General features: G+C 41.0%; 2 protein-coding genes and 2 non-coding genes across 5 annotated transcripts; all 4 read right to left on the bottom strand.

Annotated features, from left to right (window-relative positions):
- Nucleotides 1–4,905: 4,905 nt before the first annotated feature.
- On the bottom strand, nt 4,906–8,601 carry rpl3 (ribosomal protein L3). Its single transcript, XM_042004563.1, has 9 exons — nt 8,543–8,601; nt 7,765–7,957; nt 7,180–7,348; nt 6,703–6,838; nt 6,315–6,501; nt 5,973–6,235; nt 5,800–5,895; nt 5,549–5,668; nt 4,906–5,042 (listed from the first exon to the last, which is right to left on the bottom strand). Exons 1-9 carry the CDS (start codon nt 8,543–8,545, stop codon nt 4,998–5,000), a joined length of 1,212 nt encoding a protein of 403 aa, XP_041860497.1. The 5' UTR covers nt 8,546–8,601; the 3' UTR covers nt 4,906–4,997.
- Nucleotides 5,116–5,248, bottom strand: LOC121634806. The gene has a single exon (XR_006009300.1). It is a non-coding gene; the product is annotated as a small nucleolar RNA SNORA54 (small nucleolar RNA).
- LOC121634815 lies at nt 6,571–6,662 on the bottom strand. Its single transcript, XR_006009302.1, has one exon. It is a non-coding gene; the product is annotated as a small nucleolar RNA U83B (small nucleolar RNA).
- Nucleotides 8,602–9,387: 786 nt separating the features above from the next.
- Nucleotides 9,388–16,079, bottom strand: slc25a39 (solute carrier family 25 member 39). Of its 2 annotated transcripts, none has more exons than XM_041969814.1 (12): nt 15,888–16,079; nt 14,705–14,810; nt 14,521–14,580; nt 14,284–14,334; nt 13,640–13,749; nt 13,479–13,546; nt 12,279–12,403; nt 12,011–12,184; nt 11,586–11,695; nt 10,831–10,912; nt 10,658–10,738; nt 9,388–10,577 (listed from the first exon to the last, which is right to left on the bottom strand). In XM_041969814.1, exons 2-12 carry the CDS (start codon nt 14,799–14,801, stop codon nt 10,459–10,461), a joined length of 1,077 nt encoding a protein of 358 aa, XP_041825748.1. In that variant the 5' UTR covers nt 14,802–14,810; nt 15,888–16,079; the 3' UTR covers nt 9,388–10,458. The 2 variants fall into 2 exon arrangements, with proteins under 2 accessions (XP_041825748.1, XP_041825753.1); XM_041969819.1 differs by lacking the exon at nt 15,888–16,079 and adding an exon at nt 14,969–15,860.
- Nucleotides 16,080–16,397: the final 318 nt, after the last annotated feature.

The raw sequence follows: 16,397 nt of genomic DNA, 5'->3' as shown, positions 1-16,397 counted from the left end.
GCCTGAAAAGAAATGTTAGTATGGTACAAAGAAATAGTGTACGAACGTTTGTTGCAACATCACAATACTTCAGACATTATCATGCTATGTAACACTGTTTAGGGCTCATGTGTGTCCTAGACTGATATTTGGAGTATGTATTTCAACATGCAACATTGTACCATGGAGAGTGGGCAGCCAGTGTTATTGCACTCTGGCTAGTATTTTCCATATTTACTGACAGTTATGACATTAGACATCAACTAAATGTGATCAAACACACAAATGTAAAGAATGATAAATGCAAAATTCCTTAACACAGTGACTTTCAAGAAAAATAGTTCAAATTAATAAACTTGTACAAACCCAAATGACCACAAAGATAATCACTGCTAACTAAAAGACATAGCGTTTACATGCTTCTGCATCCATAATTTGTTAATGTATTGATATTTTTATTGGTTCATAGAAGGGAAGCTGGTGCTGCACACAGATCAGTGGATCTCCTGTAGCTAACTATGTAGCAGGTGTTAACCTAACTCTGGCCGGTAAGCTATGTCAAGAAACTAAAAAGAAACTATTAAAAAAAATTTTTTAATAGGTTTGCCGGTGGTGTCTGTATTTTATTAGCCGAGCCATAACAAGCGTTCTCCAGAAACACCACTGCTGCTACTTTAGTCAGAGGGCACAAAGTGTCATTGAGACAAGAAAACAGGGTGTTTTTGTTTGTAAGATACACTCAGTTTTCAGTTTGATCATTGAAGAAGTTGATCTGGTTAAACTTTTGGTTGTTGTCGTATCACAGCTGATGGAAGTTACAGCCAAACTTGTAAGTCTGTTACTAACTAAAATCTTGTCAATTTCAACGTAAACTAGCAATTTAATTAAATTTGATAAGGAAATGGCTAAATTTAGTCCAAAATACATTCATTTTGTTTATTAAATTTCTACAAGCAAAGACAAAGTCAGTAAAACACCCTAAAACTTGACATCCTGGTTAGCTTAGGTCCTCTTCTCTTCACCATGTAACCCCTGCAATTCTCCATCTTTCCGTCTGTTTTTCTCCTTCTTTTTCTCTCTTTGCTCCTGCTGGGGCGATCGAAGCACCTCTGCAGTGCTGTGTGATCAGAGATGTGGAAGGAGGGTCACCAGAGAAGAGATAAAGTGCCCCCCCCCACCTCGCCTTGGCTGGAAATAGTAAGCGCAAACACACTTGTTCTGTCTCTGCCCAAGCCTGGCCTTGTGTCTCTGGCAGGCTACAGTTACATAACCTCACATCAAACCTTCTAATGCCCTTTTTGTGACCTTACTGGACAACGTTCTGGGACAGGGAGGCCGACACCAGCGGGAGCTGCACCTCCAAATCCACTGCCAACTTGGAGTCGCTGAGGAGAGGCTGCAAACCTCAACATTCGCTTTCTGAGTAACATGAAATATGAGTTGACTTCTGTTCAGAGGAATGTTTATGATTATTAGTACGATTTTTTTTCCTGTGCATGCAAGCATTAAATCTGCATGTGCAAGCCCGAGTGTCTGCCTGTTGTTTGTGCTGACCAGAGAGCAGTTGCTGACTGCGCTCACCCCAGGTTATTTTTGGGTCATGTAAAGTTGAGTGGCAACAGAGCTATGAGCACAGTCCTCCAGCTAAAAAAAAGAGAAGAAAAAAAATCATTGGAGCAAATACAGTTGGAAATGACATGTTCAAATCACTGCTGCTGTTGATACAAGCAGTAAGAAGGGCCATCATTGTCCTGCATAAGAAACTATACAAACCAAAAGCAGTCTGAGCTGTCTCCCTTCTGTTTTGCAAATTATCTGATGCTTTTAAATCCAGCACACAATAGAGGACAGTTTAAAAAAGAGAAATGAAGAGGAGGAACCAAAGTAGGGTACAGAACACAAAGTGCTCTTGGATGCGTGAAGCAAATGAAGCGCAGGGCTCCGCCCTCTGGTGGTGTGATGGGAGAAGAGGCACAAAGCTGCTGCTGCTTCCATCAGCTCAGGGAACGCTGTGTCCATGAACGGGCCTGGAATACTGATGCCACGGTGCAGGGGTGCAGGAGCCGCAGTCTGAAAGGACCCACAGAAACCGTCAGATTCAGTGTCACCTGCAGACAGAATGAAGAGGGACCACTGACTTGTGATGCCACATTGCTTTCATTAGCATTGTGCATCTATGTAAAATTGATGAATGAAGATTTTTCACTTGAGGAAAGAGTCAAAGTCTATTTTTTATTAAATAAAGGCTGGAAGGGAGAAGAAAAAATGATCAGTTAGGTATTTCCACCTGCTTACATCAAGTGTGACATATAAATATGTTTTCCAGCGTTTATGTTAGGAGTTTAGCCAAGAGGACTGTGATCGATTTACGCTTTAAAATTACACCCTGAAGCAATATGAAAGCCAGACATCCAGACCACATGAAGAATAAATGTATCTTTAATGATATAACTGAAAAGGCATTTAGCCATCAAGAATGCTTTTATGTTTTCCCAGGAAAACAGGAATTAGGTGCAGCACATAAACAGAAAAACAGCATATAGGGGCAAAAACAGAATTTGCACAATTCTGATTATGAAAGTCATTATTTAGTATGAACACTTTTATTTTTCAACACAGTCTGAACCCTCTTAGACAGGGTTTCTTGTATATATATTTTTTTTTTAAAAAGCAGTGTTCTCCAGGTTTCTTCAAGGACTTTTAAAGCTCCTCTTTAGTGGTTGCCATTGATTTTTAGTCCGGTTCTTGTGCCATTTGCATACTTCAGCTTTTTCTCTCTGTTCCCCTTCCTTCCTCTTGCCCTTTTCTATTTCACACTTTCATGGAGACCATTTCTGGTGAGGCTTTAGCCAACAGTGGATGGATAAACTGAAGGTCCAGGTGCATCTCTCAGCTCCTGGTTCAGGTGTTTGCTGGATTTGTTTCTGAAGGGACATCACATTAAGATCCTATTAATGTAACTCCCTCCAACTTTTTCTATAAATGGCATAAAACAAAGACAAGTAGCAACTTTACATGTCATTTCATGTGAAGAAAAGTTTTTTCTTATATATTGCCTTTATAATAATCAAATGTAGAGTTTGACAATGAATGTTCTTGGATATCTACTAAGAGCAAAATTCAGGATTTCAGGATCACATTAGTGTCTTTCATTAAATTTGTTTGACTTTAACAAAAACACAAATTTTCCAACCTGATATAATATATATATTCTATAGATTCACCACGTTGGTGACATAAAACTGTCCCACTAGCTTTAGGATAGTCACCGTCGGACCAGTTGTCGCCTGTGGCCTCCATCCTGTGTAATATTGGTACTGAGTGTGTCTAACAGTCTATCCTCCTGTTAGACTCCGTGATGGCCCCACACACTTTCCTCACTCTGCAGGACGGCCCACCTCTGTGCCAGCCGGACATAAGTGATGCCAGGAAGCACACCAACACACAGATGCATACACCTACATGTGCAGGTAACTGCACACTCACTGCACAGATTCACATAAATCAAACGCTTGGCCCTCTTCTCTGCTGTCCCAGCATGCACTCTGGTTACCTGGCCGCTGTCCCACGAACAACAGCTGCTACCACAGCTCTAGACTAGAGGTTCCACTGCATGGTAGCACATACACAAACACACACACACTGCCTTAGAACAGAGTCAAACAATACAGAAGTCTTCTTTGTTGACTGAAGGGAGAACTCATTTGAAATGACTGGAGACTAAAGTATTCACAGGCAGATCCAGGTGGTTGGTGCAGAACAACTATGTTGTGACTGTCAACATTCGCTGTCACTCAATGAGCAACAAAATCACATAAAATACATATATGTGTGTGTGTGTGTGTGTGTGTGTATTGGGATGGGGGGCATCCCAAATATACTGTTTAGAGGCTATGTGCTGAGCACAAAGAGGAAGGTAGAGGATATGTGAGTACCAGAACCACCATCCAAGATGAAACATTCAACAGAAATATTGGTGAAATAGGGTGAAATGGTGCACACAGGCTCCTGTTGGAGCAGATGCTGGAGGTCGCACCTTCCCGAACAACCAGCCTCACCTGAACTGGACCCCAGTGCAATTAATGGCACAGCTCTGAACCATTAACTGCCACATACAGCTGGGAGGGGGGTCGTTATGTAAAGCTAAACTCTGCTTATGCCACAGCAGGGCAGGGGTCAGAGCCTCTGGAGGTGGTTATGTAAGAGCACGGCTATCTCAACAGTTGTCCTCTGGCGGCAGCAGCACGAGGCTTCACCCTGCTTCTTCTTCATGGACAGCTGGATCACTTTTAACACAAGCGTCCTTTAGACAATGTCTCAACTATAGAAGTGCTTTGGTACAGAAAACGTCAAAAAGTATTAAAAATGCTGCTCCGTGGAGAAAAGTCATCCTTCAACTCCCTCAGCTCCAGGTGAGGTGGGTGGGACCTTGAAAATCCTTTAAGTAAATCCACATTTCTGCAAAGAGAGCCGAATTTTAAGCAGATGTCTCAAAAAAAGCATTATTTTGCAGGACATCTGACTTTTGGAGCCCTCTCAGGGTCTCCCTCATTACCTGCTGAAGCTGAGGTTTCAGTTTTGCCAGTGATGAGTCAGAACAGATGATGTTGGGGCTTAATTATCATCCTGTGACTACTGGAGCTCTGTTGTCAGCCAAATGCAAGCCTTACAGCTCAAGGACACATATAGCCAGTGGAAACATGCAATGTTAGCTAAACAGTGACTTGCTGTCCATCAGTTCTGCATAGGTCGCTGCTCTCATCACGTCTGACACCAGCCTTTTCAGCTGCACTTCCAAAGTGGACGCACTTATGCTCAGTTAATGCAAACCTGCAGTTTCAGTCCTTGTATAGAAGCCATTCACACTTTTCCCACCACTCAATGTCACTCCAGTCAACTACCACATCAACTACACTGAGGCAAAGGTGTTTTTTTTATTAAATATTTTATTAAACAACTCTGCACAACAGTAAAGATGGTAAAATTCAACAAAGCAGAGACTGTTGCAGTTGGGGACTCTAAGCGGTCTCCTCCTTGGCAATGCGGTCCTTCTTGAGTGGTCCCTGTGGAAAAGAGAAAGACAAGACCATCAGTCTCCTGTCAATACTTAATAGTCTGCTTTTGGCTCTGAGCAGCCAGTGTTCCCAGAGAGTGAACAGGGAGCCAGCACAAAGAGGCACTGCTCCCCTGCCTCACTGGAGCTCAATGTGGCACTGGAATGGAACCCAGAGTTCATACTGAGGACTGAACCAGGTTACGAACAGTGCAGGATAAACCTAACTTCACACATGCTTGTGCTGGTTGTTGCAGTTAGGAAGTGAAGCAGGTTTTCTGTTATCCATGACTTAAGTTAAAAAAAAAAAAAAAAAAAAGTTCAGAATTTAAATCAATGAAGGACAAGAGCTGATGAACCCAACCTTTTGAGATTTTAGATGCACCAGTTAGTAAACAGATTTTGTATTCCTATGAACAGCTTTAAGAAAACTAACTTCAATGTTTCAGGTTCAGATAAATTGAGGGATTTCATGTTTATATCTCAAATAATCTGATAATAGTTTTTAAGTCTTACCATAAATGCCTTCTTTTCCTCCACAGTCTGGAAACGGCCATGACCAAACTTGGATGTTGTGTCGATGAACTTGAGGTCGATCTTCTCCAGAGCGCGACGACTTGTCTGCACAAGCAGAGACTGGAGAAAAGAAAAAAAAAAGTCAAGTGTTTCCACAAAATAAAATCAACTTCATCTGCTGTAAACTGATAATATAAGCGTTTGTGATATTACATAATTGGTCCCAAAAACTGCTCATTTTTTCCCCTCACCTTGCGCAGAGTCAGCACCCTTTTCTTGGTTCCCACAACACAGCCCTTCACCATGACAAAGTCATTGGTCACCTCTCCATAGTGGACAAATCCACCCTGTATTTTGAAGAAAAATGGATGAGCCCCGTTTCCAGAAAAATTCATCAGTGTGTCTCTGCATAAGCGATCCTTACCAGGGGGTTGATGCTCTTGTTGGACAGATCATACTCAGTGGAGGCGTTATTCTTGACAACCTTTCCATCCTTGGTGTGGTAGCCTTGGCCTATCTTGTAGATCTTCTTGTTGATTTCTGTGCGATGGTGGTAACCCTTCTGACCAGCACGGGCCACAGAGAAAGCCACACGGGCAGGATGCCAGGCACCAATACAGGCCACCTTACGCAGACCACGATGGGTTTTGCGAGGCAGCTTCTTTGTGTGCCAACGGCTGGTAACACCTGACAGGGGAGATGTTTGTTAGGACTCAATGTGCACCAGAGGATCTTCTTGACGGTTCAAAACCAGGCAAATTCTTACCCTTGTATCCGTGACCCTTGGTAATGCCAATAACATCAATCATCTCATCCTGGGTGAAAACGGTGTTGACTGGTACGGCCTGCTCCAGCTTCTCACGAGCCCAGTCCACCTTGTCAGAGATGGTGCCTCCATTCAGCTGCACCTCCATGAGATGAGACTTCTTCTGCCTCACGGGCAGCAGACGCATCTGCACAGAGGAAAAAACAGTCAGGACAAAACATACATGCAACCAACAGACTAGAAATAATTGTAGCTCTCTGGTCTCAGAAGGAAGGCAGCATGGAAAATATCCTCATAGCTATCGGGCGCCATGCCTGACGCAAGTTCCGTGGTCACATCACTGACAGTTTGGGGATTAAACGCTCACCTCAGAGTCTAACGTACCAACCTGTGTGTGTGTAATGACACGGATGACCTGGCAGTACTTCTTCATGGCAGCAAAGTCTTTCTCCAGCTGTTTCTTGCCCTCCTCATCCTGCCATTTCTTGCAGTACTTGGTGAAAGCCTTCTTCTTGGACTTGTACCTGAGAGCATGAAGCAACACTGGTTGGCACAGGTCCTTCATAACCCCGAGGGGCCAGCGGAAGAACACAGTGCAGAGCTGCCAGCCCTCCCTCCATGATGAGTGTGACTATAACAGCCAGCAATGATTTCGGCTCATGGCACAGTTTCTAAGAAGCACTTTCCACTGGCCAGAGGAGCCCGGAGCTCATCAGGGCACAAGGCACCTGAGCGGAGCTGCCACAAGGGCCACCGTGATGTTAGACTTGCACAGTGAAGACATGGTTCTGTTTCATTCCCACTGGCAACTAACACCTGCTTCAAGTACTTTTAATACATAATTTCATTTTTATGAAAAACTCACCAGTTTTTGTAAAACCGCCGCTTGCACTCATCACTGATGTGCTCAGCAAAGACGGTCTTGAAGGAACGCAGGCCACGAGGGGTGTTTACGTAACCCACAACTCCAACGACAATCATGGGAGGAGTCTCCACAATGGTCACAGCCTCAACCACCTCCTTCTTGTTCACCTCTGCATGAGGAACACCACATTACATTTGGGTTAGCCAACCTAACATTTAAATCTGCATGTCGGGAAAAAAGTAAATAAATTAAACAAAAAAGCTGCACTCAGTGCTCGACATTCAGCAAGGGGTATAAACCCATTCTGTCCGCCCGTCGAGTGTCTCATCACAGGCAGAGCATTTCACCAGAGAACTTTCATACTATGGTTATTACAGCAATATAACTTGTTTTTTTCAGAAACTCTTAAGCCAATATAAAAAAATGTTAATGATTAGCTGTGTAGTTGATCCCAAATTAACTTCCTTTACAAGCTTAACAGTGTTAAAAAAAAAAAGAAGGGGGGGGGGGGGGGGGGGGGGCAAAGGCCTCATTCAGTCTTTATGTGCCTTATTATTGACCATCTTTAAGCCTACTTTCACTTACTTGAGCCAGGTCTGTCCACCTCACGGACAATGTGGGTCATGCCAGCCTTGTAGCCAAGGAAGGCAGTCAGGTGCACGGGCTTGCTGGGGTCATCCTTGGGGAAGCTCTTGACCTTTCCACGGTGACGACGGCTCCTCTTGCGAGGCAAGAAGCCGAGGGACCCGTGACGTGGAGCCGAAAACTTGCGGTGAGACTATTAGGAGAACAAACCATTAGCATAGCTGGTAAATTAAATTGATCTCGAGCTACCTAAAAGTGATTTATAAATTACTGCTATTTAATTGTGACACGATATATGCTGACCAAGTGTGGATGATGGCTGCTAAAGTTTTCATTAAGCACTGACTAATTGATTAAAAGTTATACAGTAGTAGTGATTAAGGCGCAGTTGGCAGCCTATTAGCAAGCTAAGTACAAAACGAGTACGAGATTCTGTCGTTATTCGGTCCGCTAAAACTCTGCTGTTAAGATAACCAATTTATCCAATGCACACGTTTTGCGATGTAATGTACAGTTTGTGATTTAAGCGGACCATTTTATAAAAATGTATTGGTCGGCCTACTTAAACCAGCCATTTTGGACGGAGTGTCACCGGCGCGGTTACACATGTATACCGAAAGCTACAATTCCAAAAGATACTTCGAAATGTTTGTATGGATCTCGTTATAAACTTCTGTGAACACAATATAACAATTTTAAGCTTGTGAAACATGACGGATGCCTCAGATAAAGGGAGGATCCCCTGCTTCAGAAAAAATGCCTGATCACTTCCACTCACCATTTTGTCTCCAGTCCGTATGAAAGAGAACGTAGGACGGGCTGACGGCAAATATATACTTGGGCAAATATCGCGAGAGTTAGCGTGACTATTTTCAGAGAAGTCCCGCCCCCGTAGTACAGTTACGTTTCAGACGTAACGGTACTACATGCCTTTACCACTAGATGTCACTGTTTACTTTATTAATGTATGGGTGTTAAAACACGAATAACTTGTAATATAATTGACGATTATGACTTATTTTTGTGCTTATATTCTCTGGAAGAACACAACAGGAAATTTAACCTTCTAAAACCCGAGGTTTTCCAAATGTGGAGACAGAAAACAGATGACCAAAGTGTGCCAAAATAGCAATTTTGGAGACCTTTTCTGAACAGGCTTTACTGGCTTGAATTGGCTTTACTAAATCCTCTCTAATTTTGTTCTGCTTTATTTGATCAGAGTTGGCTTTGCAGAGATAACGTTCATACATTGTACAATGGTTTGTTAGTGATATAGATTTAGAGGTACAGCTTCATCATTCCAAAGGGATACTCATATCCATCCTAAAAAGTTTTTTTTAGATGAGCATGAAATTGTTTAGTTGTGCTGTATACCATCTTCATTCTTCACCAACAGCACATATATTTACACATCTTAATAAGTCTCCCTTCACCAAAAGAAATTCAAATATATTGTTGATGTACTTTTTGTTTGATTTTTTTAAAAAAAAATCCACTTGTTTAAGATGAATCGTTTTGGGTCCAATGCCACAGCTCATCTTACAATTTTAAATAACATACATAATTCTTGTGGATTTGTATTTTAAACAGAACTATCACACCACCATATATCACTCATTAAAATCACGTTGTGTACAATTTTATTGACATAAAACTGAAAGAACAGAGTCACAGCTTTGAAATTAAGGCAGAAATGACTTTGATCCAGTGTTTGAAAGTTTTATCTATTATCTGTGGATTGAGAGAATGAAAACATTTTAAATCACCAGAATTTAATCAGGTAATATTCTTAGGACCACCTCTGTGCCCTTCATTAACCATTACCCGCAAGCTCTTGGCAACTTATACTTTTTAAAGAAAATTATATTAATATAGCATCAACATGCACAAATGAACACAGTGTAAAGTCCAGAAAGGGCAGATCATATGTTTTCACCCCATTACAGGTCATATTCATTGTCTTTCTTAGAGCTACAAGAACAGAGCAGATGCATAAACAAACTAAAACATATTATTGTACTGGATGTAATTTAACAGCTCTTGTAAACTGTAAAAAAAAACTGTAAAAATGAGCTTTAAATCCATTTTTCCAGCATACAAAACAGATTTGAAAACCATCTACATAGCAGATAATCACCCTAATTTGTCTTACTGCTACAGGACTGTAGGTTCTGCAGGGAGGCAGGCAGCAGTATGTATGAAGTCTGTACTGAAAAGGGCTGACACACAATACCACCATGCAGTTTGTCAGGCAATGGGAGTAGATGCTTTCCATTCATGCTACAGTACAGATAAACAGTGGATGAGTGGGATCAGGGTTGCATCAAGGACGACTGCGGTCAGGCTGACATATTCCAGCATTTTTTTAATAATTCAATACAAAATCCTTCTTTCAAGCACAAATTTCTGTTTTTAAATCACGACAGAGCTCTTCAAATAAGCACACAAAGTCTGTGGTCCTTCAGTCTTCAGACTTGTAAAAGATTCTTTTAGTGGCCAAGTCTGTAGGTGTCTCAAGTCTTTCTTGTTGCCACTTCATGACAACAAATCTGCAGCGAGATGCATGCCTGAAAAGAGTGCAAATCCTCATTGTTTGTCCTTGAAATCCTACATCCAGGCCAGCCTGTTCCTCCCAACTGTCCTGGCAATAAAAACCTGAATGTTTATCACGTTGACAACAAACAGCAGCAGCCTTCAGGTTACCAGATGCTGTTTATCAAGGTTTATCTTTTGGAAGAAAGCCTTCCCAAACTCATAGCTGCTTATCATGACGGCACAGGCTGGGGCAACTTTGATGACCCGGGGCATGAAACCTGGAGAAAACAAATAAGTTTTTACTTTTGGAAAAAAAAGTCACATTTTTACCTTATGAATGTAAAAAATAAGTGTGTACCTGCAAAAAGGCCCTTGTAGCCCATCTCAGCCCAAATTTCCTTCATTATGTGCCAGGTGGATGTGGTCTTCTTCAGAGAATCTATGAGGAATAACAAAAAGAAATCATAATAAGTAAATGTAAGGACATTTTAGACAAAATTAACTGCGTACATTAGTATGAAAAGCACAGACCTCCCAGTGTATCCAGCTCTCCAAGCTGGATCTGCCTCCGCGTCTTTACAACATCGAACGGCAGCGTCAGGATTGCAGCAATCTAAACATAAACATGAAGAACACAAGTTACACTTCAAACTCCTCAGTCTTATCTTTCTTAAAGTATAACCATCTCCAGCTCATTGTTTTAAACCTCATTATCAGAGACTTGCATGTTATAAAGTTACATAATAATATGATAGAAGCCGGTAGTAAATGAACTACATTTGATCCATTTTCACTTGAGATAGTTGACATGGTTGTGTTTCCATCCAGCTGATAATTGGAACATTCACTTATCAAAGTTTATTACTATAGCACCTAACAACACACAAGCTGACCAAGATGCTTATCATAAAAACAAATAAAAACACATTAAAATAAAGAAAACATAAAAGAAAGTAGTAAAAGCACAAAACAGATTAAAACTAAGAGGTAACAAGGAAAGTGTTAAAAGTACAAAACACATTAAAATACATTAAAACAAAGTACTACAAGCCAAAGGTCTTCTTAAATAAATAGGTCTTGTCTTGTTTGCTTTTGCCACCAAACACCACTTATCTTGTAGTAAGAATCCCACACAGTCAGGGGATGGAAATGGCACTAATGTGCATTTATTTATCTGAAAATCATCTGATCTTATCTGCAGTTGCAAGACATCCTACAATTAACTGGTGCATATTAAATGCTGTTTAACCAGCGTGTGTGTGTTGGTGTTACTGTCGAGTACTCACAGCTCCAGAGATGGCTCCTGCAGTAAAGCTGATGGAAAAGTTGGCCTGAGGCATTTGATACTGTTCACATAGCTGGACCTTCACCAGCTCATAGTTAAACCAGTACAAAGCTGCAGAGACACACAAACAAGGATGGTTGTTTTCTTAGCTGCTGTTGTGCTAATAAGCAGCAATGTTACAAACTGCTGTTGATTTCTACCGGTTTATCTGATGGTGTCTAAAATGTGACTTAATGATATTGAGCTGTAAAGATAAAATACACATGACTTGTGTAAAAGTAAACATAAATTTCAAACATGGCCTCTGAGGGAATGCAGAATGTCTGATGGTAGAAAAGCATAAAAAACTGTCTTGATTTATTGGTAGAGGGTTGATTAGCTTCATCTGTTTTCTTTGTTTTACAACATCAATGTATTAGTCCTCACCAGAAAAGGGTACATCCCTGAGAACAGTGGGTCCCCAGCCCCTCCACAGCGACAGCAGGCCGCCCTGGGCCACAGAAGTGCGGATACACATCCGCAGCTCGCTGTAGGACAACTGTCTGGACTGCATCTTGGTCCGGACCAGCTCCAGAGGACTGATCACTGTCACAGCTCCCACTGGAAGACACAAAATACACATGGACCACTTAGAGAAAGCTGCTGACATAAAACTGGGTTCTGTGTGTGTGTTTTGGGCTTTTCATTTCCTTACATCTGGCAAGACCCCCAGCAAGAAGAGGGACATGGCTGCCCTGAAGACCCAGACCAAACCTCAGAACATCCCGCAGCTGGTCATAGCAGGTGAAGTAGATGATTGTGGCTGGCACTGCCATGACCCTACGCATGCAAACCCACACACACACACAATTAAACAAAGAAACAAGCATCTAAAAACATGCACATTTATCATTCAGGTAAAAATGATGCTACAGTCTGTAGGTATGACAAGTACACTTAGCAGGAAAGGTTATTTAATAAAATCTATGAGCTCTCAAACCTGCAGAAAAACTACAAATAATAAATGTTTTGTCTACTTATTTTGTTAGTTTAATCATTTGTAGAAATTCAGTTGAATTTTGGGTGGATTTTTCAATGAGAAGAAAATTCTTAATATTATTGCAGGTTTTTTTTTATAGTGATTGTTGAGACGAGGAGGAAATGAAGGCAGAGAGAGGATAAATGTCTGACTGTGTGTGCTGCAATCAGCAGCCTTCTCCAGTCAGCTACAGAGAAGCCTCCTGGTTAAGACTTTCCCTAACTCATTTTAACTGCTGCTATATATCTTATATGTGACGGTGGAAGATGTGACCAGTGTTTATGGACATCTTTTAAATAATCAATAGTAATTTAGGGCATCGCTAAATGGATTAAAACTAGGCAAAAGGGCAAAAAGAGGGGGAATGAGTGTGGAGTCTTTCTTCCTTGTTTTATCTGTGGGGTGATTGATTGTCTCAGACTGAAATCCTTGTCTACTGATGATGCTTCTGGGGACAAAGACCAATATTTCAGGGCTTCCAGCAGATGCTGTGGACTTCCTAACATCCTGATACAAGTATTGCTCATAATTTAGAAGTAGATATATTTTAAAAACAGAAGAAAAACTTATCAGAAGCCAGTATTTGTTTAAAAACTGCCCATAATTTTGAGATTTCATTTTAGCGAATGTGTTCCACATATTTTTCTATCTACATGATTGTTTATATACATAGATATTAAATTTCTTGTTCCTTTATCCTGCACATTCACATGCTGATAACCATTTATAGGGCTCTGGTAGACGTCAGTCTGACTCGTGGAATTATAAAACTTACTTTTCTTTGGGGAATTTTTTTTAAGTTGTAGCCTTTATGCTAATCTTAATGACTGCAACACATTCAACATGTTCTGCAAATATTTTCTAGATGACACTCACAGTGTTGGTGGCAGCCCACTCCACAGAGACCGGACTCCTTCATGGCGTGTTATTTTCACAAAAGCATCCTGCAGCACAAACAAGGAAAACAAGAAATCACAGTTGAGTTTGGAGAGCTAAAAGACTGACAGAAGCAAAGCTGCTAATTTGCTGCTACTTACAAGAGTCCCACTAAAATGAGTTGGTTTTTTATACCAGCTGGTGCAACTGGTTCCATTCTGGCAAACGTAGATGTGATCCATCAGCCCATTGCAATACAGAAAGCACTTCCCTGTGTATAAGAACAAGCAGTAATTAGAAGAACAGATATAACCCAGTATATTAACACTTAGACATTTTTAACAACTTGTGATTGGCAATATTACTGTAAATCAGCAAAGTGAGTTATATAATCCTTCACAGAGGAGAAAAGTTATAAATAATTCAGAGGATGGCACTGACCGCAGAGCCACTCGGGAGATAACATCAGGCCTGTCCTTGTTTCTGCTTACTGTCTGTTTAGTCAGGGCCAAATTCTAACTAGCTATTGAACAGTTCTTTTAAAAAAAGGACCATTTCCCAAACAGCCCCACAAAGAAAATATTTACAGAAGGATAAGATTACTTGTAAGTGACTGCTCTCCAAAAACAATAAAAAAAATAAATAAAAATGGAACACCGATGTTCCTTCACTATCTACACAGGTAAAAATCTATTGAATCTGTCTGCAAAGGCCGTTGCTTTGTGGCCATGTGCTAGAATAACAAACATCAAACAGCAAAATGTGCAATGTGTCAGCATGCTGCAGCAGCAGAGTCGATACTCACACTTGGAAGAGCGTCCAACAGCACCCCATGGAGCAGAGTCACTGGCTAAAGCTTGGGGTCGAAGCAAACAATAAATAAATAAAATAAAATAAAATAAAATAAAAAGGAGGTGGGGGCAAAAGAAAGGCAAGACATAAAAACAGAGCAGCTAAATGTAATGGGGTTAGTATCAAGAGCAAAGCATGATGACAAACGCAAATGCAACATGATTTAAAAACAGATGACTTGTTTTCTTACCGTGGTGGAATGGTCTCTGCTGAGCCTGCAGCCTTATCTTCACAACGTCCAGCGGTGTGACTGTAAACAAAGAGAACTGTCAACAAGCTGCAGAACGGTGTAAATGAAAAAGAAAAAAAAAAGAACTCCTTTGAAAAATAAATAAATAAAATGCTTCTACTAGTCCTCGTTTCTAAAATCTAACCAAATAGAGATGTGAGGAGGGCTCCAGTGCCAGAGGCCAGCATCTGCTGCACTGGAGAGATCGCAGCCACAGGGCTGCAAACAGTCCGCTCCCCCATCCTGCCCACCTGTCAGACCAAAAAAAAAAACATTAAATACATAAACTAAATAATATCAACAAATCACACACAGTTTCTAAACTGTTTTCCGATCCTATCAACAGTGTCCAAGTTACGTAAAACAACTGTGAAGGAATAATGGTGTCCTAAAATACCAGCAACCTTACACCAGGCTTGTGACTAGGTTAGAATCCTGTTATGTCAGAAAGGTGAGCGATACCTTCTCCTTGGATGCTTCAATTAGTGCCAAAACAAATTAAGAGGAAGAGAGTGTGGAACAGAAAACTAATCGTTTTCTGGAGTCTGTCACTGAACTTAGCAGGGTAAGTCTAGGTGGAGTAGTTAAAAAAAAGGTCATTGAAACTTTAGATAGCTTATCTTTTGCATGCATGTCTCCAATCTCACCATGCAGCTAGCAAGAGCCTCACCCCTTGATCCACTTAAACCAGTACCAGCCGCCTCAGACTTGTTTTCATATTACTGGTTACCTTTGTTTCCACATGCCAGTCCATTTTCTTTTGTTTATTAGTTTAGTAGGGCAGTTATAAACACAGAGCCCTCGGGTTTTGCTAGACCAGTAAGATGATTTGCCAAAGATTTCTCGCGATGCAGAGACGCCCCAAACTGACATGTGTCTGCAGAACGTGCGTCCTAACACGAGGTCTTTCCAACAAACACAGCGCAACACTGAAAGCAGTCTCGCACCCCTAAAAGATTCTATACTTGTGCACACCAGATACAACATTAAAAAACAACATACTATCTTCAGTTTAGATTAACCAGTCGTCTGGAATCTACAAGTTTAAAAACACAACACAATCCCAAAGATGTCCTAGCAACCAGTGTTGGTACACTATGTTCCTTTTCAGTATTAGCATGATAGTTTAGCATTTTATATTTTAGGCCAAGCTAGAGGTGAGCAGGATCATTTATTTTTGGGCAAAAATGTTACTGAATAAAATGCATCTTATCAAACTGCAAAAAATTGTGCTTTTTGTTTTAACTGCAAGCAATAGCTGAGTAGCTAGCTAGTTGTTTTCATGCTACATTACCCCCTTTTCTTAGTGAGAAGCTAAAGTCACTCACCTCTATTTTAGTTGCCAGATTCTTTTTAAAACACAGGTGTCTTCTTCACCCATGTTAGTTCAAAACTAACATGGCTGTGATTCAGCATATTCGGGTGTTTCATATCGACTGCCCGTTAATGTGTTATTGGAGTCGAGCTTAGCTCGTAGCCAAGGCTATTCGAGCAGAACATGTCACGAAACACTTACGTATACTTCACGTAGATTTAATAAACACATGCTCTCTGTGATTGGTTCAACGACTAGCCAGGAGCGGCTTATGCGAATGATTTGGAGATCAGCACTATGATCTGCTTAGCTCCACCCCTTTTTACTGCCAAGGTCTAACACTAGCGCCGCCTAGTGGACATGAAGCTGCGGTGCGCTGTGAAGCATGTAAACAAGTTTGTCCTCCATTCAAATGCAGTCTATATTATGAAGTACAGAGCCGCGATGGACACGCAATAAATCGTATTTAGTCATTTTTAATTTTTTTTTTTAATAATCAAAAGTTGGAATTTATAGACGAAAT

The sequence above is a fragment of the Melanotaenia boesemani genome, chromosome 2 (genome assembly GCF_017639745.1).
Source record: "Melanotaenia boesemani isolate fMelBoe1 chromosome 2, fMelBoe1.pri, whole genome shotgun sequence".
Lineage (NCBI taxonomy): Eukaryota > Metazoa > Chordata > Actinopteri > Atheriniformes > Melanotaeniidae > Melanotaenia > Melanotaenia boesemani.
Note: the sequence above shows the minus strand (reverse complement) of the source record. Positions and strands in the feature narration are given on the sequence as shown.